Source organism: Myxine glutinosa, chromosome 1, assembly GCF_964187855.1.
Source record: "Myxine glutinosa chromosome 1, kmMyxGlut1.1, whole genome shotgun sequence".
NCBI classification, from domain to species: Eukaryota; Metazoa; Chordata; class Myxini; order Myxiniformes; family Myxinidae; genus Myxine; species Myxine glutinosa.
Genome location: NC_136261.1, coordinates 322130068 through 322153789, shown reverse-complemented (window position 1 = coordinate 322153789; position 23722 = coordinate 322130068). Strand labels below are relative to the sequence as shown.

At 43.4% G+C, this 23722-nt stretch overlaps 1 protein-coding gene across 6 annotated transcripts in view; it reads right to left on the bottom strand.

The window, feature by feature from the left end:
• Positions 1 to 23722, bottom strand: part of NADK2 (NAD kinase 2, mitochondrial) — a 55507-nt gene that overhangs the window by 25717 nt on the left and 6068 nt on the right. For 4 of the 6 annotated variants that reach the window (XR_013621759.1, XM_068096622.2, XM_078769696.1 and 1 more), the window contains 5 exons: positions 23054 to 23142; positions 9502 to 9590; positions 9199 to 9280; positions 8227 to 8310; positions 7986 to 8113 (listed from right to left, as the gene is read on the bottom strand). Coding sequence is in view for 5 of the 6 variants with exons in the window: in XM_068096622.2 (XP_067952723.1) it covers positions 7986 to 8113; positions 8227 to 8310; positions 9199 to 9280; positions 9502 to 9590; positions 23054 to 23142 (472 nt within the window). In the remaining variant the exon portion in view is untranslated. Of the gene's footprint in view, positions 1 to 7985; positions 8114 to 8226; positions 8311 to 9198; positions 9281 to 9501; positions 9591 to 10494; positions 10624 to 23053; positions 23143 to 23722 lie in introns of all 6 variants that reach the window. The other 2 variants (XM_078769698.1, XM_068096627.2) reach the window with 1 other exon arrangement.

Genomic DNA, 23722 nt, shown 5'->3' with positions numbered 1-23722 from the left:
CCTGCATATTTTTTTAGTCTTGTTTTTTAATACATTTCCTTTTTTCTTTTTCTTTTTCTTTCCAGAAACCCTTCTGAAATGACAAAACGAGGATATGATGAGCAATACATAAAGTTTGGATTCACATCCTTACATGATCGTGGAGAATTAAAGGGACAATGCGTCCTGTGCTAGAAAGTTCTCGGAAATCAATCTTTGTGGCCATCGAAGTTTAAGCTCCATTTGGAGAAGATTTATCCACATCATCAACATAAGGATGTGGACTTCTTCAAGTGAATGGAAGAGAACGTGAAGCACCAGCGCTTGGATCAAAGTGGAACATTATTTCAGAAAAACAAGCGTCTTACAAAGGCTTCTTATGCCATCAGCCTCCTCATTGCACAACAGAAGAGACCCCACACAGTCGGAGAGACTCTGATCAAGCCATGTGCTCTGAAGATGGCTAGGATTCTGCTTGGAGAAGAAGCTTTTAAAAAGTTCAACAAAACTTCTGTCAAATAACACGGTTCAAAGGAGGATTGCTGACTTGTCTAGCGACATAAAATAACAGATTGCTGAAATCAAAGACGCTGCATTTGGATCGTTCTCAATTCAGTTGGATGAATCCACAGATGTTTCATCCTGTTCCCAGCTTCTTGCCTTCGTTCGGTATGTGAAGGGTGATTCCATCAAGGAAGAATTCTTATTCTGCCGTTCTCTCAAAATAAATACCAGAGCTGTGGATGTGATGGAAAAAGTAACAGAGTTATTTGACCATGAGGAACTGAACTGGCACAATCTCTTTGGAGTGTGCACCGATGGCGCCCCAGCTATGCGAGGAGCAAAAAGTGGCTTCCAAGCGATTGTTTGAAATCTATCTCCAGGCATCATTTCTGTTCATTGTCCGATTCATCGGCAAGCTCTTGCTTCAAAAACCCTTCCATCTCATCTTCAGGATGTTCTTGAACAAGTCATCAAAATTGTGAACTACGTGAAAAGCAGTGCTTTGAATTCCCGACTGTTCAAGCAATTGTGCACAGAAATGGATTCAGAGCATAAGAACCTGCTTTACTACACCAGTACACCAAGATGCGTTGGCTATAAAAAGGAAATGTTGTGGCACGAGTGTTTGAACTCCGAGAAGAGATGCAGAGTTTCCTACAGATGCAAGAAAAGCATAAACTTGAAGCTTCCTTCCATGAAAAGCTGTGGGTCTTTCACCTCGCATACCTTTTGGATATTTTTGATCAACTGAACAGACTGAATCGAAAGCTGCAAGGAAAGGGAACAACTGTCATTCAGTTCATTGACGCTCTCAGTGCATTTATACAGAAGCTTGAAAACTGGAAACGAAAGGCTGAGGAAGGGAACTTTATCATGTTTGAATCTCTTTCAGAAGTCACTATTAATGAGCCGTTGGATCCTGGTGTTGCAAAGGATGTTGTGACACAGCTCAGCTGTCTCCGAGAAGAATTTCTGCAGTACTTTCCAGAAATTGGGAGAGAAGGACTGGCGCTCATGAGGAATCATTTTCTTGTTGAAGTCAGTGAAGTCCAGGATGACCTGCAAGATGAACTGATTGAATTTCAAAATGATTCTGGATGCAGAAATGTCTTTGAAGCTTCCTCTATCTCTGAGTTTTGGCCAAAAATGATGGGAAGCTACCCCAACATTGCAAAGGAATGCCTTCAGAAACTCCTGCCCTTTGCAACAACTTATCTTTGTGAATCAGGCTTCTCAACGTTGGTGCAGCTGAAGACCTGGCTCGGCTCGGAACCGCCTTTAATGTGAGCAGATCTTAGATGTGCGCTTTTTACAACAGAACCTAGGATTTGGAAACTGGTGCAGAAAATCAGGAGAACATCTCTCAATAAAGTAGCCTTAGGTTAAACTGGTTTGAGGTTTTTTTTCAATTGGCAGATACTGCAATGTTTTGTGTTACAGCCCACAAGCAAAGCACCCTGGAGATGAGTTTTCAAATATTTTTTATTTTCCTGGTTATTATTGCAATGTGTTAGTTAATAGAGTTTCATTTCTTAATTTAAAATAAATATTTGTGTTTTATGGAAAAGCCTTGAAGTCTGAAGTGTTCATTTGCCTTTTCAATTGATTTTCTTGATGTTCTGTTCTAAAAATTTCTCGCAAGACCCTTTGTCACAAATAAATTTGCTTTACTTCACTTGCATTAATTCATTTCACAAAGAAATTGTTCAAATGAGAAATATTGTTCCATTAAATACTCTAAAAGTCTAAATTGAATTAAGTTGTGGTTCTTATTGGCATTTCTTTGGTTTCAAAACAATTGCTGTGATCCCCACTGGGCCATGACATGTCAGGTCAAAAGCCAGTTGGGCCACATAGCGAAAATAAAGTTGGGAAACACTGCTCTAGTGACTAAACAGCAGTAAATGAATGTCTAACCACGAGAACTGAAGGATTTCATTATGAGGGTCATTATTTAAAGGGAAGGATCCCTATACAGAAGCACTCAAACATGCCATTGTTGATCAACCAGGTGATTGAAGTTAAGTTCTCTTTACATAATCAGCCATTACAATTGAAGAAACATGTTTGTAAAGCTGCACATTTCAAAAAATGAATGCAATAAGTTTATTTTGATGTTCAGTTTATATACACATATACTGTGGTGAGAAAAAGTTCATGAACCCTTTAGTATTTTCTGTATTTCTGCATACATTTGACTTAAACTGTGATCAGATGTTCATCGAAGTCCTAATAAATAGATATGAGAACCTCATTAAACAAAGCACGCATGCACACACACACACACACACACACACACACACACACACACACACACACACACACACACACACACACACACACACACACACACACACACACACACACACACACACACACACACACACACCTATTTATTTATTTATTGAGCAAAATGATCCAACATTCAATTTGTCAGAAAAAGTATGTGAACCTTTACGTTCAGTAACTGGTGGCACCCTCTCGCGCAGCAATAACTTCAAACGTTTCCTGTAACTCTTGATCAGTCCTGCACATTGGATTGAAGGAATTCTGACCCATTCCACCATACAGAACTGTTTCAACTCAGGTATTTGTGGGCTTTCTTGCATGAGCTACTTGCTTCGAGTTCTGCCACAACATTTCAATTGGGTTAAGGTCTGGACTTTGACTTGGCCATTCAAAAACGCAAAATCTCTTCTGCTTCAGCCATTCTGTTGTAGATTTACTTGTGTGTTTAGCATCGTTGGTTTGCTCCATGACCCACTTTATGTTAAGCTTCAGCTTATGGACGGATGACCTGACATTCTACAGCAGAATTTGCTGGCACAATCCAGAATTCATGGTTCCGTTAATGATGGCAAGCCACCTGGGTCCTGAGGCAGCAAAGCAGCCTCATACCATGATACTCTCACCACCACCCTTCATGGTTGGGATGAGGTTCTTATGTTGGAATGTAGTGTTTGGTTTTCGCCAAACATAACGTTTCTCATTTAAGCCAAAATGTTCTACTTTAGACACATATGTCCACAGAACATTCTTCCAATAGCCATCTTCATCTTCATCTTCATCATCCAGGTGGTCTTTGGCAAACTTGAGATGGGCGGCAATGTTCTTCTTGGAGAGCAGTGGTTTCCTCACTACTATCCTCCCATGCACACCATTCTTGTTCAGTGTTTCCCTGATGCTGCACTCATGAACAGACATTAGCCAATACAAGAGAGGCCTGCAGATCCTTAGACATTACCCTGGGGTTCTTTGTTACCTCCTGGATTATTGTACGCCTTGGTCTCGGATTGATTTTCGTTGGATGACCACAACTGGAAATGGTAACAATGGTGTTGAATTTTCTCCATTTGTACACTATCTGCCCGACCAGCGGATTGGTTGAGCGAAACATCTTTAGAATTGGTTTTGTAACCCTTCCCAGACCGACGAGTATCGCCAATGATAAGTCCTCAGAAATCTCTTGAACGGGGCATGACATGCTTACACAAACCTGTGTGAAAACCAGACTCTGATGGTGACGAACAAAGTTTATGTTTTTTAATTTAGAGCATGGCCACCCAAACTCACTCTTGATTGTCATCCCATTGATTGAAACACCTGACTGTAATCTTAATGTCTTGTCAGGTCAGTCTCTTTCTTGACCTGCCACATGGTCAGGTAGTCAGCAACTAAACAGACTACCCTCATTGGCTTGCGAGTGGGGGGGAGGGGAGGGGGGAGCATGGTAACTGCACCCTGCAGATCGCGACACCCTGCAGGACAGGAAAAACAATACCTTTTCCCATCCAGTAAGGAGATGGTGTCTCCTCAAAAACACCCATCTGGTTGGACCGGCTTTTTAGGTAGTAGTGTAGGAGTTGCTGAAGACGAGGACAAGACATTTCTTAGCTGTTCAAAGCTCCTTTATTTCCACAGAACTCTCTCGCGACCGGAACTCATACAGCTTTTATAACGCAAAATCCCTCTTCGGCGGGCGTGGCTCCAACAACCGCACGCACGCCATGCCCACACCATCCCAAGCCCCACTGGCTCGTGCCTGTGGATTATGTCCCAATAAGGTAACCACCACATGCGCCCCCCCAGAATGCACTCGCACAGGCAATGTCCGTTTTCGGGGGGCCTTAACCACCCGGCCGAAACGACTGATGACCGGAGCAGGGACTGTTAGCGGCTTGGTGATGGGCGGGCCAACCGGGGACATACCCGACCGACAGGGGACGGCCGCGCCGTGGGGGTTGAGCCAACCGAGGAGGCTGCCGAGGTTCCTCACGGGCCTCCCGAGGCTCCACGCGGGCCCCCGAGGCCCCTCGCGGGCCCCCCAGAGGCCCCTCGCCCCCCCCCCCCCCGAGGCTCCTCGCGGGCCTGCCGAGGTTCCTCACGGGCCTCCCGAGGTTCCTCACGGGTCTCCCGAGGTTCCTCACGGGTCTCCCGAGGTTCCTCACGGCCCTCTTCAGTAAAGCGCGACGGTGTCCGCCAGCGGCGGAGGCTCGACGAGGCCGTTGTCCCATGCGACCGCACTACATTGCTGTCTGGTGGAGAAATACTTGTCTGCTTCCCTGGCCAGGGCGCGGAAATCCTTAAGACGAGTTGGCCAGGGCTGACCGCATGTGCTTCATAAGCTCCGACGGCTTGGAATCGCCCAGCCCGGGTAGAGAAAGTAGTTCGCGGGTGCGCTCGGCCTCGGTGCGCTCGACGGTTACAAGCAGCAGCGCTTTTAGCGTCTCGTACTTGCGGTCCTTCGGAGGATCCTGAAGAAGGCTCACCACTCTGGTCGCAGTGGAGCAGCTGAGCACAGACACGACATAGTAATACTTCGTGTCGTCGGCAGAAATGTTCCGCATAGCGAATTGAGCCTCAGCTTGTGCGAACCAGACGGCTGCTTGTCGTTCCCAAAACTCCGGCAGTTTAAGCGAAACTGCGTGTGTCGCTATGTTCGTTTGAAGCTCCGAAAACGTCCGAGAGCAAGACGAGGTCACCAATGTAGGAGTTGCGGGTGACGAGAGGATGAGACATTTCTTAGCTGTTCAAAGCTCCTTCATTTCCATAGAACTCTCTCGCAACCGGAACTCATACAGCTTTTATAACGCAAAATCCCTCTTCGGCGGGCATGGCTCCAACAACCGCACGCACGCCATGCCCACACCATCCCGAGCCACACTGGCCCGTGCCTGTGGATTATGTCCCAATAAGGTAACCGCCACAGTAGGTTGTAGACAGCAACCGCACAGGGTAGTACTACCATTTGGACTTAGAAGCGTTAAAGCGGTGCCCGGAACCATCTTACACTCTCCGTGTCAAGATTGCTGGTCTCACTTTGTCTCACTCAAACGAAAGCTACCAGGATAGCTTAAATCTCTTTCTTGCAAAAAAACATCATATACTTTGTCAGTCCATGACTAGCCTTCAAGATTAAAAAGAAATACCCCATTAATTGAGCTGATTAACCTAGAGGTTCACATACTTTTTCCTGACAAAGAAGTTGAATGTTGGATCATTTTGCTCAATGAAAAAATGAAAAAGTAGATTTGTCTGTGTGCTGTTTGTTCAATCAGGTTCTATTTGTCTATTATTAGGACCTAGATGGAAGATTTGAACACATTTTAGGTCAAATTTAGGCAGCATTACAAAAAAAAATTCGAAAGAGTTCATAAACGTTTTCTAACCACTGTATATACAGTGCCTTCAGAAAGTATTCACACCCCTTTACTTTTTCACATTTTTATTACAGGCAGAATTTCAAATTTATTGAATTAAAAAAAAATTGTCACCAATCTACACAAATACCCTATAATGACAAAGTAAACACATTTCAAAAAAAAAAAAATTATTTATAAATGTATTGAAAATGAAATGCAGAAATATCTAATTTACACAAGTATTCAGCCCCCTGAGTCAATACTTGATAGAAGTGCATTTGAAAGCGATTACAACTTCAAGTCTTTCTGGGCATATCTGTATTAGCTTTGCACATCTGGATTTGGGGAGTTCCTCCCATTCTTCCTTGCAGACTTGCTCAAGCTCAGTCAAGTTGGATGGGGAGCGTCAGTGAACAGCAATCTTCAAGTCTTTCTACAGATTCTCAATGAGATCCAAGTCTGGGCTTTGGCTGGACCACTCAAGGACTTTCATGTTCTTGTCCTGAAGCCATTCCAGTGTTGCTTTGGTTGTATGCTCAGGGTCATTGTCCTGTTGGTACTTAAATCTCGGCCGCAGTCCAAGGTCTTTTGCAGTCTGAAGTAGGTTCTCCTCAAGGATTTGCCTGTATTTGGTTCCATTCATTGTTCTTCTAGGCTCACAAGTCTTCCAGTCCCTGACACTGAAAAGCACCCCCATAGCATGATGCTGCCACCACCATGCATCATGGTAAGGATGGTGTTAGATGGGTGATTAGCTGTGCTCAGTTTTTGCCAGATGTAGCACTTTGCATTCAGGCCAAAGTGTTCAATTGTTGTCTCATCAGAGCACAGAGTCTTTTACCTCATGCTCTCATTTGCCTCTACATTTAATTCATCTTTCATGTGCCTTTTTTCAAACTCCAGGCATGCTGTCATGTGCCTTTTTCTCAGGAGTGGCTTCGGTCTGGCCACTCTCCCATAAAGCCGAGATTTGCGAAGGGCTGGTTAGGAGAGCTCAATTCAGGTTCTCCTAACCCCTCTGGTTAGGAGAACCTGCCTTTATCTGGCAGGTTCTCTAATCTCTGCCAAGGAACTCTGTAGTTCTGTCAGAGTGGTCATTGGGATATTGGTCACCTCCCTGACCATGGTCCTTCTTACCCGGTTGCTCAGTTTCATCGGATGGCCAGCTCTTGGAAGAGTCTGGGTAGTTCCATATTCTTTCCATTTCCTAATGGTGGAGCTCACTGTACTCTTGGGAACTTACAACACTCCAGAAATTATTTTATACCCTTCCCCAGATCTATGCCTCCTCACAATTATATATCGGACTTCTACGGCCAGTTTCTTGGCCTTCATGGTAAAGTTTCTGCTTTGCCATGCACTGTCAACTGTGAGACCTTATATAGAAAGGTGCGTTTCTTTTTAAATCATGTCCAATCAATTGAATTGGTCAAAGGTGGACTCCAATCAAGTTGTGGACATCCCAAGGTTGATCAAAGGAAATTGGATGCACTTGAGCTCAATTTGGAGTGTCACAGCAATGGTGTTGAATACTTATTGACTTAAGACATTTCAGCTTTTCATTTCTTGTCAATTTGTAAAAAATTCCAAAAATAACAAAAAGCTTCCACTGACATTATGGGGATGTGAAGATCAGTCACAAAAAAAAAAATCTCAATTATAAACAATTTCAAATACAGGTTGTAACAAAACAAAATGTGAAAAACTCAAGGGGTATGAATACTTTCTGATGGCACTGTATATGCCACAGACAATGCAAGCTGAATATATGCTAAAAGTGTCAGAAAAACCGGTGATTAGCCAAGTTTACAAATTCTTCTAGAGTTAAATAACCCTGACATAAATAATCAAATGAGTCACCTTCAGCAGACAGAGAAGTTTGTGTCCACTGTGTCTGTGCTTGTGTAAGCTGTTCCATGTGCAGGTCCAAAGGACTGACACTGCTTGTTTCAGTCAGCTGAACATCAATTCGCTTACGTAGTTGATGGCTTGACAAACCAAAACAAAACAAAAAAAAATGCAATTCTTGCTTTTATTCTTTGCATCGGCTTGTCCTCATTTGAATTCATTAAATGAGAGGAGATTGAAGTCTCTGCAATACCGAAAGTTTCCAGAGCGAAGTTTATGAATGGCAAGTGGGAAATTGTGTGTGAATTGGACAGGCAAACAAAGGTGACCCTCTGATCTGCAAATACAATAAAACACAGTCAACATTAATCAAACAAAGCTTAGATCTGCAGTTATACAAGCACTAGTCTTGGGTAGAAAAACAACCTAAACATCCCCTACTACCTGACACTGCAAATAAACGGTCAAATTTCAGATTCAAGCAAAAATATGGACTGACAAAGTGCATTTTGTTGTCAATTCTTTTTTTTCCTTTTGTGTTGCGTGTGTGCATGTCATAAAGATGGGACAGATTTCAGGGTGGAATAATTCCATGATAATGGAAGGCAATTATTGTTTTTTTTTTCAGGTTGTATCAGATGAATTGGGGAGTAAATTCACGGATGGCAAATTGGACACGTGAACAAGTGGCATTTGCGGTTGAGCAGTATTTCTTCCATAGATACTCTCCACGTTCGACACAAAGAAAATTCAGAAGACATTTCCAAGTTTGTGATGCAAGAAATGTAATAAACAGATGTCAAGCTTCTGTGAAACAACAACGTGTGGCTACATGCCACTGCTGAAATAGCATTTTCTTGGAAAGCTGATCTCCATATATGGAGATGTGAATTGGCCTCCACGATCTCCTGATTTTCTGTGGGGATATTTAAAAGACAGTGCGTGCGCGCACGTACGTACACGTACGTACACACACACACACACACACACACACACACACACACACACACACACACACACACACACACACACACACACACACACACACACACACACACACACACACACACACACACACACACACACACACACACACACACATACACACACACACACTAGTTGTGTCATTAAGTATTGTTGCTTTTTATTTAAATTTTGATGACAACCTTTGGTTGCCTCTACTGTATCTGCACGGACATTTTTGAAGAAAAAAAAAAGAAGTCACCTTTCAGGATCTGTGTTGATCCCAAACACCAACTTCTTTGAATCACAAACTTTACTTGCAGCCAATAAAAAAGTCCCATCACCTGCATTAACAAAAAAAACATCCATTATTTAGAATAGGAAGTGCATGTATACAGGCATAAGCATGGACACACCCACACAAACACATGAGGACACTGAATATGAAAAAAATGAAAAATGCACAACTATTAAATACAGATGTAAAACACACAAGTACTCAAAAATTAACATTCTATTTGTACAAATAGGCTACATGCGCCAAACCAACATCCTTATCGCATACCCCCAGCTGAGATTACAGCATCAGCCCAGTGCACATCATCTTCACAGTAGTCTTGCCTTTGCACCTTTCTGACTTCCACTCCATTTGTTCTAACACAAAGAGAGAAAGACCCAAATTGGTAACAAAGGTAACACGTGTGTACTGTTACACCTTGTGTTTTTAAGACGCAACTGCATGCGATTGCGGAAGTGTGCCCCAATTTGAAGATTAAGCAGTTAATGTGCAGAGTGGCCACAAAAACGCTATGCACGCAGTTAGAATTTAGTTAGAATTTATCCGTATGCTCCCCTCCATTCTCTGCACAAATTAGAATTTTTCTCCATGTTCTTCTGGACATCTTCTTCCATGTTGGGGGTTGGAGGTCATAAAAGCAGCCCTGACAGCTGTTTTGAGGTCTTAAACTATTGTTAGGCAGAGATGAGAAATTTCCTCTTTCACAATGCCCCAAAGCGAGTTGACACATATTGTTAAGTCCGGACTTCGAGGAGGCCACACTATCTCAGATCCACGTCCAATCCATCGTCCACTGAATTTGTCGTTGAGATATTCTTCAACTGCGAGAGCATAATGTGCTGGTGCACCATCTTGTTGCAGGATAGCTGTTGCCTCAAGACCTCTCACACAGTTGGGGAACAAACCATGTCTGAAGCATGTTCAAATAAGCAGTGTGATTGACACTTGCATCGAAAAAAATTTGGCCCTATCAAGTGATCTTCTGAAATTGCTGCCCATATCATGACATGAGGATGCTGTTCAATTTCCTTATAAAACTGAGGATGTTGTTTGCACCAAAAATAAAGATTACTGGATCGATTGCTGAGCTAAATAGCACACTCGTCCGAAAAAAAAGACGCTTTGTCTTGATTTAATGGTGGGAAATCACGGCAGAAAAGCCCTGCTCTAAATCAAGTCAAATCAAGGACACTCGCTGTTGAAAAAGCCTTCTTCTCCCATACCCACATCATGTCATGCGTAGGAGCTGGCTTATCGAACCTCTGCGAAAATCTTGTCCTTATGTCTTCAAAACCTGCTCCTTCTCGTGCGTGGTCGTGAACCCAAACACAAGTAATCAGTCTCTCTTCTATCATTTACTCACTGGTGTCCGCCATGCTGAAGCCATACCTGGAAAACAAATAAAACAAATAAGTAACAGAGGACACACTGTTATGCATAGGGACTTTGTGGCCACTCTGTAGATTAGAAGCAAGCTTGAATGAGAGGGCAAGGAATTTTTGCAGTTTGTGGTTGAATGGCAAGATCAGGAGAGAAAAGAGAGCCCAAGCAAGGTATGCTCGGATTAGAGGCTCAAACCGAAGGGGAGGGTCAGACAATTAGCGTGCCGAAGTAGGTAATCCCCCAGAGAGTATGAACAACAATGTAGGCTAGATAGAGATCCAAAAGCTACCTGCATTTGTGAAGGGAGAGGAATTAAAGATACCTACAGAGGTTTGAACATTTTTATTGAAGTGCATATTTAATTTTTCATTTAATCATTTAAATATTGAAGTGCATGTTACTTTTGCAATTGCAGTTGCAGTCATCATGTTACTATTTTCGTGAAATGAACATTTCAACCTATTGCTTATTACTTTCAGACAACAAATACCTTGCTGACATGGGCAATAAAATGCAGAAATACAAGGAAGTTATTTCAAAGATTATTTTTTTGTTGTTGTTGTTGTTTTGCAAAATTTACAAATGAAGAATATATGGAGAGCACAATAGATTACCTTTGGATAGTTCATCAGAACAAGATGACCCTATTAAGTTTCAGTTCAATATGTTAAAGGGGAGAGGGATAAGTCTGGAAAACTGACCCATGGATAATTTTCTAAGTTCAAAAAGGCCATAACTGAAAAATTGGTGAAACTCCCCAAAACTCACGTTTTCTGTAACTTGTCATAATAAGCCCATGCACCAGGTTGCAGTTCAATATGTTAAAGGGTATGGGATAAGTGCAGAAAAACAACAGGTGGCACGGACAGACAAATCGACGGAGAGCAAACGTATAGTCCCCTCTGGTTAGGAGACTATTAAATACAGTTATTTAGCCTTTTTGTGCGAGTGTGTATTTAAATGTTTTAATTTTCTTTTAACAGGAATTATGTTTTTCTAGTACACCCAAACCACAAATTATCACCACAAACCCTCGATAAACCAGGCACATCGGCCGAGGGTGTAATAAGCTTTCACTTATCTACCTTTAAATAAAAGAAGGAGGCTGTAGTTGAGGTAAGTACAAAATTAAGTTGATATGTAGTAACAAGGCAGTTTGCCTTAAGCCAGATTTGGTTAATATTTTGGTGCTTTTATTTGTTTGGTTTTTTTTTTTTTTTATCTCAACTTTTGACTAGTAGAGCATATGATGTTCATTTGGCACCTGGTGCAAGATATTCCTTACCTGACAATTTCAATTTGTAACAGGTTTTTGAACAAATTTTGTTTGTAATGTACTTTATACCCAGTGCATTAGAAAAATCAGTGTGTCGGTTTAAAGGTCACCTTTTTTTTTTCTTTTTTTTTTGTATACAAGATCGAGGCTCGTGAAAGAGCGAACATTAATCACACAGAAAGACAAACAGACACATAAAACAAATAACATCGGGAGCGGTAGACAAGATGGCGAGAGAGGGGGAAGGACACAAACACAACATTTGAGAGCAGGGACCGAGAGACATGGAGACATCGAGAGAACTGTGGGAGGGAGAGGGCTTTGGGGGGGCGGCATGGGAAGGGTGGGGGTGGGAGAGGTATAAAACATATGGACACTGCCAGAACTTCCAGGAAAGAAGTTGGAATTTCAAACAAGGTGGATCTGGGGTGAATTAGTGGGGGTAGAAAAGATCAAGGTTTTGGATGGGGGAAGATAAGAGATGGTGGTGAACAGCTGTTTTAAAGACCTGGAGGGAGGAGTGTGATTGAAGTGAGTGTGGGTCTGTGGGAGTTTGTTCCAGAGGCGGGAGAAAAGAGGAATGAAAGAGTGAAGGTGAGCAGAGAGCCGAGATTTCGGCAGTTTAACCATCAGAGGGTGGCTGGCAGATCTTGTGCGACCTGTAGGAATATTTGGGGGACAGAGCACAGAGAGAGCTGGGGGAGCAAGGCCGGAGAGGAGTCGGTAGAAGACAGAAAGACCACCTACCTGTCTGCGGTGAGTGAGTGAAAGGCCCTCAGAGATAGCTTCATCGCGGGAGATTCCAATGATTCTGAAAGCTTTGGATTCAACAGTGTGAAGCCGAGCCAGGTGTGAGGCAGGAGCACCAGCCCATAGGGGAGAACAGTATTCCATTGAGCTGCGGATGAAAGCCTTGTATGTGGTGAGGAGCTCAGGTGTGCCTAGGAAGGACTTCGCACGACGGAGGATGCCCAGTCGGCGACTGGCTTTGGAGGCCAGCTTGGAAATGTGGTTTTCCCAAGAAAGATCATGGCAGATAGTGAGACCCAAAAGCATGAGCGACAGAACTTCTTGGAGAGGATTGTTGAGAAAGTAGATGGGAGGGTTGTCCAGTCGATCTTTTCAGAGAGACATAGTAAGAGTGTGAGATTTGTCAGGATTGAAAGACATGTTCCACTTGTTTGACCAGTCTGTGATTTTGTCCAGGTCTTCAGAGAGTGAGGAGGCTGCAGACTGCCGATCTGAGGGAAGAGGGATGGAGCGGCACAGAGTGGAGTCATCAGCAAAGAGATAGAGAGGATTTTCCAGAGAGTCGGAGAGATCATTGATAAAGACCAGAAAAAGCACACGGCCCAGCACACTGCCTTGGGGAACTCCAGCCTGAACAGGAAGGGGAGATGAGAGAAATCCATTTAGGGCCACATGTTGACTACGACCAGAGAGGAAGTCCGCAAGCCATGCATGGAGATTTCCATGGATACCATAGGAGGAGAGTTTGGTGAGCAGAGCTGGGTGCCAGACCGTATCGAAGGCACGTGATATGTCAAGGGAGACAGCTCTGATATCCTGTTTGGCATTGAGGACCTCCATCCATTGTTGAGACAGCAGAAGCAGCATGTCCAGAGTAGAGTGACCTGGTCTGAAACCAAATTGATGATCAGAGATCAAGCCATTGGAGAAGAGGAAAGATTTCATATCCGAAGCAATGATGGATTCCATGACTTTGCTGATAATTGGGAGCAGGGTGATTGGTCTGTAGTTGCAAGGATCTGTTTTTGCACCTTTTTTGTGTAAAGCGGTAATGTTTGCTGATTTCCAGGATGCTGGCAGATGACCTTGAGCAAAAGATAGGGTGAAAAGAACAGAGAGGGTGAGATAGAGCGGCAGAGCAGGATTTTAGGACCCGTGGGCTGATGCCGTCTGGTCCAGTTGCAGAATCAGAGTCGAGGTTTGACACGTGGAATTCATGTGGAATCATAATCACGAATCACGTGGAATCATAATCACAATGGAATCATAAATCATGTGGAATCATAATCACATAATCACATGGAATTCAATTTTGACAAGTGTTCCGATCCATATTTGGACTATATAAATGGATTTCAACCACAATTTCCATATTGGATTGCATCCACGGTTTATCAAACAGGGATTATATCCAAGATAAATACACATGTTAAGGATGCATTTGCACATGCAAAAGTGAAATGGTTGGTAAACGTGAAATATTGTTTGCGCTCAACGCACAGAAGTCCGTTTCCCAAACTTTATCAGCATTTCTTGACATGGTAGTGTGTGGCCCTTCAATGAAACATAACTAACCCAGAAGTTGACGGTAGTAGGAAGTCCGTGACCTATCCATTGCACAGCTCTTGATCTACAATGCTGTCAATAAGAAAACCAAGTGATGGGAATGGGAAGATGCTGAAGAACTGGAACAGCCATCTGTGCAACTAAACCAATAAGGTGAAACTGTTCCAGTATATATCAGGATTGATTGCCCAGTCCGTCTTCTATGAGGGGAAGGTCATAATTACAACATGGGATGAGAACATCCTCCAGAATCCTGCACCATACAATAACGACACTGTGATTCGAACGGAGTATCCTCTTAGTCCATACAACCACGAAGAGTTCGATACCAGAGTTATGTTGCATGCGGCAAATGTAGTGTCACAAGGCTACAAAGCGCATTGCAAACGACACTGACATCATTGTCCAGGGGATCTCTTTCTTCACTGAGATTGGTGCAGAGAAAGTGTGGGTGTTGTTTGAAATGCACAGGAAGTTCAGATAAATGGTCAGTTGCAGAAGCATGATAAGCTGTACACTGTACAGGAAGGTGCTCCTGCTACAACAAGGGGCTTTTGTGCACAGCCAGATGAAAGTGTGGAGGAAGCTGTTGTGGTCACCCTGGTCCTCCTCCGACAGAAACTCCCAACTAGCACCATACTACGCACTACGGTCTTAATTGAGTCATGTCGTATCTAATGTTGCTCCACGCCAGATATTCTGGCTGTATATTCACGATTGTTCTAGCTGTAGATATGATTGACTTTGCACACCTCCAATTCAATAGTGGGCTTCCTATGCTAAAAAAAGGATAGTTCCTGATACTGTTTCTGTCATTTGTGGTTGCATGACCTTGAATAAACTTGTGGTTTATCTCAAAATGTGCGGCATTGAATGCTGTGCTAAATGCCATGTGGAGGTAAATTTTAAAATGTTCTTTCAAAACAAATATTTCATGGCAATTTTATGATTTTGATGTTGCAGACTTGCATCAAATTGTCTCAAAAAATATTTATTCCAAGTTGCTCATTTGTACATAAATTGTCGTGTTATTGTAATTTTAATATTTTTATTTTGACGTTCTCTTATGGAATTTTATTTGTATACAAAGACTAGGCTCTACGAAGAGTGGGAAGGAAATTCTGGAAGGAGGAAAGAAAAATAGACAGTGGAACAATAAGTGAATGTGACGAGCAAGGGAAAGAATTAATACTGAAGAAAGAGATGAGTAGAATACAGTGAAATGTGAGGAAAAGAGCTTGGATACGTTAAAAATGGGGATTTAAAAAAAAGAAGATCTTGGGTCGATGGAGGATATGAGATGGTGGTGCAATGCAACATGGCAGCCCTAGAGAAAATCACTGCTTATATGTCGAGTTTATAGACTCGACATTCATGATTCTGACATGATCGGTCTAAACTTTATTAACAATATATGGATTGGGCGGCACTTAGGTCATGACCTCGACATCATGGAGACCAAAGGAGGCATTCATTTTAGTTTAGCACGATCTGATCAAAGCATGCAATACATCTAACACAAAATAAATAGCTCCAAGGTCAGTTTTATTGGCAAATTATAGCTATTCTCAGCCAAAAACCTTTGACATTGACATTTATCTCATGACCTTGGATCATGAAAAACTCGACAATCGATCAGGCATATCCAAAACTATCAATGTTATAACAAAATCATTGGACTCGGCCTATTATTAGCTGAGATACAACCATATTGGGTTTCAGCCCACATCAGTGGTGGCCATTTTAAATTTATGCTAATTAGGGGTGTTAAATAATCCCAAAATGTGTGTCCTATATCAGGATTTGAATAGTACCTATCAAAGGTCACCTGTGCCAAATCAGGTGATTTCTCTCAAAAGTGAACATTCCAAACATGAAGACGGCTAACTATTATCAACACACAACACAACATGCATTTTAAGGCCATGTTCCCTGCTAGAGCGGGGGTTAGCCTTACTAATAGGTCAACGGCTAACTCGACGGCTAACGGCAACTAACGGCTAACGGCAACTCAATGGCTAACGGTCAACGGCTAACTATTATCCCTGTAACAAAAACTTATTACAGACTGACCTTTGACCTCTTGACCCAAAAATCAAATCAGTTCAGCTTTACATCATAATACATACTAGTACCAACATTGGTGAAAATCTTATCACTGGTTCACAAGTTTTTTTTTTTTGTTTTTTTTTTTGGATACAAGATCGAGGCTCGTGAAAGAGCGAAAGTTATTGTGGTAACAGGATATTGACTTAACATGACCGCTGACCTTTGACCTAATGAACCAAAAATCTAACCAGATCATCTCTACATCATTATACATACCTGTACCAAGTTTGACTTGGATCCCTTCAACCGTTCTCAAGTTATTGCAGGAATGAAAACCTATCATGGACACATGCACGGACAGACAATCTGAAGCCATAATGCCTCTGCATAATAATGTTGAAAAAGCCAATCCCATAACTACCAACCTATTAGCTCACACCCAATCATCAGCAAGGTCATATCCTCCCTTTTTTCCAACGGCCTGAGCTCAGATCATTAGTTTGGATTCAGCCAGTCACACTACCCTGGACATGCTTCCTGTGTGAAAAAAAACAAAAACAAAAACACCACTGCCTCCCTAGATATGGTACCCTGACAAACTACACTTGGGTACCCCCTGAGGCAGCATTCAAAATTTGGTTTGATTTGGTTCAGTAGTTTTTGAAGCATATATAAATATAAAAACAAACAAATATACAAACAAACAAATTCACTTTTATAGTATGGATTATAACCCCCCTCCATTTTGCCTTTTGAATATTTCGTATTGTTTCAGTGCTTCAGACATATGACTGGAACCTCTCAGCCTCAGCTTTGTAGTTTGTGTGGTGTGTAAAACACAATATTTGCAGCAACACTTTTTTTTGGAAGGGGAGGGGGTAAGGTGGGGGAATCCTGTCATCTCTTCCCCCAGTAAGGGTTGGAGTTCACCAAAGTAGCGTCTTGGGTTCAGTCTTGTGCCTCCGATACTTAAATGAGCTGATTTCCTGGATAATACTCTTCCTTTTTGAAGATGACTTCATTTTATATCCAGATGGACCACAGCAGCTGCTTCCTTCTCAACTGACCTGGACAGGATCACATTCTGGTCTGACAGATATAATGTTATTCAATATGGGCAAATCTCTCGAGAAGGATAGTCTCAACCACATTTACAGTTCCATAATCAACCACTGGAAGAGAATCAGTCTCTTGAGCTTATAGCCCTAATCATCAGCCCCAACCTTTGCTTGACTGACCATGTAGCAAAGCTGGCCTCCATTCTCATGTTCGTCCTTGGTAAATCTGAACTCGTCACAACATACAGGGTTTGTGCCCACGTCACTCACTCAAAGCTCAAATCACGTGAAGCACCAAGCCTGCTGCTCTCCCACCATATATAGGTTGGTGTACTCTGTTTTTTTTTGTTTTTTTTTAAAATCACCTTTATGCCAATCTTGTGCCCTCTGCCCTTTAATTCCTGTTCCTGAAGGATGCATGGGGTCAACAAATCACTCCCTTGTTGTAAAAACTTGCGAAATCCAGTCTAGCTGGACGGCTGCACTTCTTTATTCTTACTTTATCATACTTGTGCAAAAACATCCCTGAAGATTTTCTCTAGGGCTGCCATGTTGCATTGCACCACCATCTCATATCCTCCACATCGACACAAGATCTTCTTTTTTTTTATCCCGCGAGATAAATCTAAATTTTATAAATTTTATCGATCTCGCGAGATCTTGGAGACGGCGGCAGGGATTTTCGAAGCTCCACACGGTCTCCACGTTTTTCGAAGTTAAGTCTGTTCACAATTGTATTTTGTCGAAACTGTATTTATCTTTCGGTGTGTGAAGTTATTGTGTGCAACTTTGGTTGTTTCTCGGTGTTTATCTTTCATAAATTGATCGTCTGTTTGCCGTGTCGCGAGCAAGGCCTTGTACAGTGTGCACTGTACAACCTTGAGGCTTTGTTTTTCTCTCAGTGGTCCGTCGTTTGTGATCCAATAACTTTCGTTCTCTGTATTCCCAGGCTTTTCACCCATAGCCTACTTCCTTGTGTAAATCTCAACTCAAAAAAAAAAAAAAAAAAAAAAAAAAAAAAAAAAAAACATTTCCTTCTCTGTTCTCATTCGTTTATTCATTCTTATTCGTTCGTTCGTTCTTCGACCACGTGTTTCTCCCCCATTTCCCCAGATAGTTTTCACTCATTAACCTTCAATGTTTACACTTTCCCCTCAAGTTATGTATTCCGTCATATTTTATAACACCTTTTTCTTCTTCTTCTTTAAAAGGCTGCTTTCGACTTGCTCACCAAATCAATTCATCCCAAAAAAAATATCCATCTCCTATAGTGCCTTTGTTCTACATTCCCTAAACTCTCCTGCACTCCATCCTCCATCCAGCGTCCTTAAACGTATTTTTAACTCGAAGGTCACAAGAAACTCATTTTGCAATAAATGTTCGTTTCCCATAAATCGTGCACTTTCAAAAATCCAATCTCACCCCTCCCCTCCAAATCTTCCCCATAACCCCTCCCCTCCAAATCTTCCCCATCACCCCTCCCCTCCAAATCTTCCCCATCACCCATCCCTTTCAAATCTCCCCCCTTGCCCCCTCCCTCCTAAACTACTCCCTCACCCCTCCCCGCCAAGACGCCCCCTCGCCCCTCCCCTCCTAGACTCCTGCCTCACCCCTCCCCTCCAAATCTCCCCCATATCCCATCCCTTTCAAATCCCTCCCCTTGTCCCTTCCCTCCCAAACTCCCCCCTCACCCCTCCCCTTCAAATCTCCCCACCCTCATTGCTTCTCAATTTCCCCCCGCTCACTCCCCCTCCTCAAAGCGTCCTCCCCGCTTCTTCCCCCTTCAAACTCTCACCTCCATCTCCCCCAACCTTCTGCCTCGCTCTTCCCCCTCCTCAAATAACACCTCATTGTGGCTCACCCAATCACCATCAAACCTTTTGTCCGCCCCATCCTTCCCTTTCTCCGAGCTATTCTGAAATCTCTGACACACCTTCAACAGCTCTCCCTACCTCTTCCACCTCTTCCACATCTTACCCTACCCCTCCTCCCCCCTGTTCTGTATCTGATGCTCCCCCTTCCTCTTCATTAACGGTATGGACCTCAAACATCCGGGGCCTTCGTTCAAACTTAACTGATCTCTCCATACAGGTTGCTTCTGTCAAACCAGACGTAATCTGCTAAACAGAAACTTTCCTCCTTTATGATGTCTCTGATTCCATAGTATCTCTCCCGGGCTACTCCCTCCTCCGGTATGATAGACCTGAGCCTCGTCCTGGAGGCGGGGTTGCTATCTTTATCAAAAACTCTTCCTCACTCGCCCTGCACTGCACTCTCTCCACCTCACCCCCAGGAATACCTCTGGCTACGGCTTCCCCTTCGCTCCCACCTCTTGTTCATATGTGTGTTGTACCGTCCACCAAACAGTGATGACTCCATCTACATCTCGCTGTCTGATGATATGGACCAACTTCTATCTACTCATCCCAACTCTCTCTTCCTCATATGTGGTATTTCAACTGTCATCATGCCAGTTGGCTGGGTGTGGGTACCTCTCTCACCAGCCATGGCTCCTCAGCAAAGGACTTCTGCGACTCACTGGGACTGACACAATCTGTCAATTTCCCGACCCGGATCTCAGTCAACGGAACATCTTCTCTTCTGGACTTGGTTATGACTAACTTCCCTGAAAATGTCTGCTGCTCTTCTTCTGCTCCGATCGGATCATCTGATCATGTCCTTGTTAAAGTGGACATCTCTCTGACCATCCTCAGGGAGCCTGCTCAGCGTCGACGAGTCTGGCATTTCACTCAGGCCAACTGGCACGGTCTTCAAGCAGCCATCAATCATCTGGACTGGTCTCCCATCTCTACCACCTCTGACATCAACTCATCCTGGGAATTCTTCCAAAGTAAATTGCTCTCTCTCATGCACAGATTTATCCCATCTCGTCTTCAGTTGTCATACCCTTCCTCCCGTCCATGGTACACGGAATCTTGTGGTGAGGCTGTTGCCCAGAAACAACTTGCCTTCGTCTCCTGGAAAGCAAATCCAACGGAAGGAAATCTCATTTCCTTTCACAAAGCCCGAAACAAGTGTGTGTCCACCCTCAGGAGAGCCAGGAAACAATATCTCTCCGTTCTCAAGACCGAACTCTCTTATCTGTCTCCCTCTTCCAAATCCTGGTGGCGTCTGGTCAAATCCGTTTCTGGTGTTTGTTCCCCCTCCATCCCCTCCCTTACCTCAAACGGCTACACAGCTGACTCCGCACGTGAAAAAGCTGAATGCCTCAACTCTGTGTTTGCCTCTAAATCTTGTGTCCCAAACCCATCCCTCTCTGTACCCACCATACCCAGTCGTACCCTGCTGCTCCTGGACTCCATGTCCTTTCCTCCTGACAAGGTGGAAAAGTTTCTGTCAACCCTCGACTCTGATTCTGCAACTGGACCCGACGGCATCAGCCCACGGGTCCTAAAATCCTGCTCTGCTGCTCTATCTCACCCTCTCTCTGTTCTCTTCACCCTCTCTTTTGCTCAAGGTCAACTGCCATCTGCTTGGAAATCAGCCAACATCACCGCTTTGCACAAAAAAGGTGCAAAAACAGATCCTAGCAACTACAGACCAATCAGCCTTCTCCCAATTATCAGCAAAGTCATGGAATCCATCATTGCTTCTGATATGAAATCTTTCCTCTTCTCCAATGGCTTGATCTCTGATCATCAATTTGGTTTCAGACCAGGTCACTCTACTCTGGACATGCTGCTTCTGCTGTCTCAACAATGGATGGAGGTCCTCAATGCCAAACAGGAAATTAGAGCTGTCTCCCTCGACATATCACGTGCCTTCGACACGGTCTGGCACCCCGCTCTGCTCACCAAACTCTCCTCCTTTGGTATCCATGGAAATCTCCACGCATGGCTGGCGGACTTCCTCTCTAGTCGTCGTCAACGTGTGGCCCTGAATGGGTTTCTCTCATCTCCTCTTCCTGTTCAGGCTGGAGTTCCCCAAGGCAGTGTTCTGGGCCCCGTGCTTTTTCTGGTCTTCATCAATGATCTCTCTGACTCTCTCGAAAATCCTCTCTATCTCTTTGCTGATGACTCCACTCTCTGCCGCTCCATTCCTCTTCCCTCAGATCGGCAGTCTGCTGTCTCCTCACTCTCTGAAGACCTGGACAAAATCACAGACTGGTCAAACAAGTGGAACATGTCTTTCAATCCTGACAAATCTCACACTCTTACTATGTCTCTCCGAAAAGATCGACTGGACAACCCTCCCATCTACTTTCTCAACAATCCTCTCCAAGAAGTTCTGTCGCTCAAGATTTTGGGTCTCACTATCTGCCATGATCTTTCTTGGGAAAACCACATTTCCAAGCTGGCCTCCAAAGCCAGTCGCCGACTGGGCATCCTCCGTCGTGCGAAGTCCTTCCTCGGCACACCTGAGCTCCTCACCACATACAAGGCTTTCATCTGCAGCTCAATGGAATACTGTTCTCCCCTATGGGCCGGTGCTCCTGCCTCACACCTAGCTCGGCTTCACGCTGTTGAAACCAAAGCTTTCAGAATTATTGGAATCTCCCGCGATGAAGCTATCTCTGAGGGCCTTTCACTCACTCACCGCAGGCAGGTAGGTGGTCTTTCTGTCTTCTACCGACTCCTCTCCGGCCTTGCACCCCCAGCTCTCTCTGTGCTTTGTCCCCCAAATATTCCTACAGGTCGCACAAGATCTGCCAGCAACCCTCTGATGGTTAAACTGCCGAAATCTCGGCTCTCCGCTCACCTTCACTCTTTCATTCCTCTTTTCTCCCGCCTCTGGAACAAACTCCCTCACTCCCTTCAATCCCACTCCTCCCTCCAGGTCTTTAAAACAGCTGTTCACCACCATCTCTTATCTTCCCCCATCCAAAACCTTGATCTTTTCTACCCCCGCTAATTCACCCCAGATCCACCTTGTTTGAAATTCCAACTTCTTTCCTGGAAGTCCTGGCAGTGTCCATATGTTTTATACCTCTCCCACTGCCCCCTTCCCACGCCCCCCCCCCCCCAAAGCCCTCGCCCTCTCTCAGATCTCTCGATGTCTCCATGTCTCTCGGTCCCTGCTCTCAAATGTTGTGTTTGTGTCCTTCCCCCTCTCTCCCCCTCTCTCCCCATCTTGTCTACCGCTCCCTATGTTATATGTTTTATGTGTCGGTTTGTCTTTCTGTGTGTTCATGTGATTAATGTTCGCTCTTTCACGAGCCTCGATATTGTATACAAAAAAAAAAAAAAAAAAAAAAAAAAAAAAATCCCAATTTTTAACCTATCCAAGCTCTTTTTCTCACATTTCACTGTATTCTACATCTCTTTCTTCAGTATTAATTCTTTCCCTTGCTCGTCACATTCACTTATTGTTCCACTGTCTATTTTTCTTTCCTCCTTCCAGAATTTCCTTCCCACTCTTAGTAGAGCCTAGTTTTTGTATACAAATAAAATTCCATAAGAGAATGTCAAAATAAAAATATTAAAATTACAATAACATGACAATTTATGTACAAATGAGCAACTTGGAATAAATATTTTTTGAGACAATTTGATGCAAGTCTGCAACATCAAAATCATAAAATTGCCATGAAATATTTGTTTTGAAAGAGCATTTTAAAATTTACCTCCACATGGCATTTAGCACATTAACAAAAAAAAAAAAAAGTATGACACTTTTTAAGATGCACCAAAACCGGCAAGTGTTCAGATTGCAAAACCACACTGACCACACTTTTTTATACTTGTCAACAAAAATTCAAAATAAAAATGGCACGAACCTCAAAGAATGTTCAACATGCAGAGTATTTCCACTGTGAACATTGTGTCGATCAAGAAGGCCTTCATAGTTGGATCCCCGTGATGCCAGCTGAAAGAAACCAGCATTAAACCAAGGCTAATATGCTAACAGCAATAAAGGTTGGGAAAATTTTAGCACATGTGCTCAGATACTTGAGGCATTTTTTTTTTTAGGAAAATATATAATGGCATCAAACGACGATTTTATAAGTTTCCGTTTGTGTGAATGTGCGTTCTACGCACACCTGTACCACTGGACAGAACGAGTCAAAAACCGATTGTACTTGGGGTGTGCAGTGGAAAGTTGTAGGTGGTTAAAAAGAAGTCCTGGGGGAAAAAAAATCCATTTCGATGCAAAACATTGCGGATGATTTCATCCCGTCCCTCAAGAATGGGTTATTCACCAATTGCGAAAAAAAAGAAAAAAAAGTCCGTTTAGGGTCTGACTGTTATTTCCCTTATGGTTTCTGAGAACATTTTAAAATTAATTACGTGAATTTGTGGTGAAACCACCCTTTCCAGCCTCTTATAATGGGCGGATCTGGATGGGGAGAACAACCCCATGAGATCTTAATGTTCTGATGTATCGTACCAAATTTAATCCACATTGGTCAGGTAGTTTGTGAGGAAAAAATGTTTTAGTGAACATG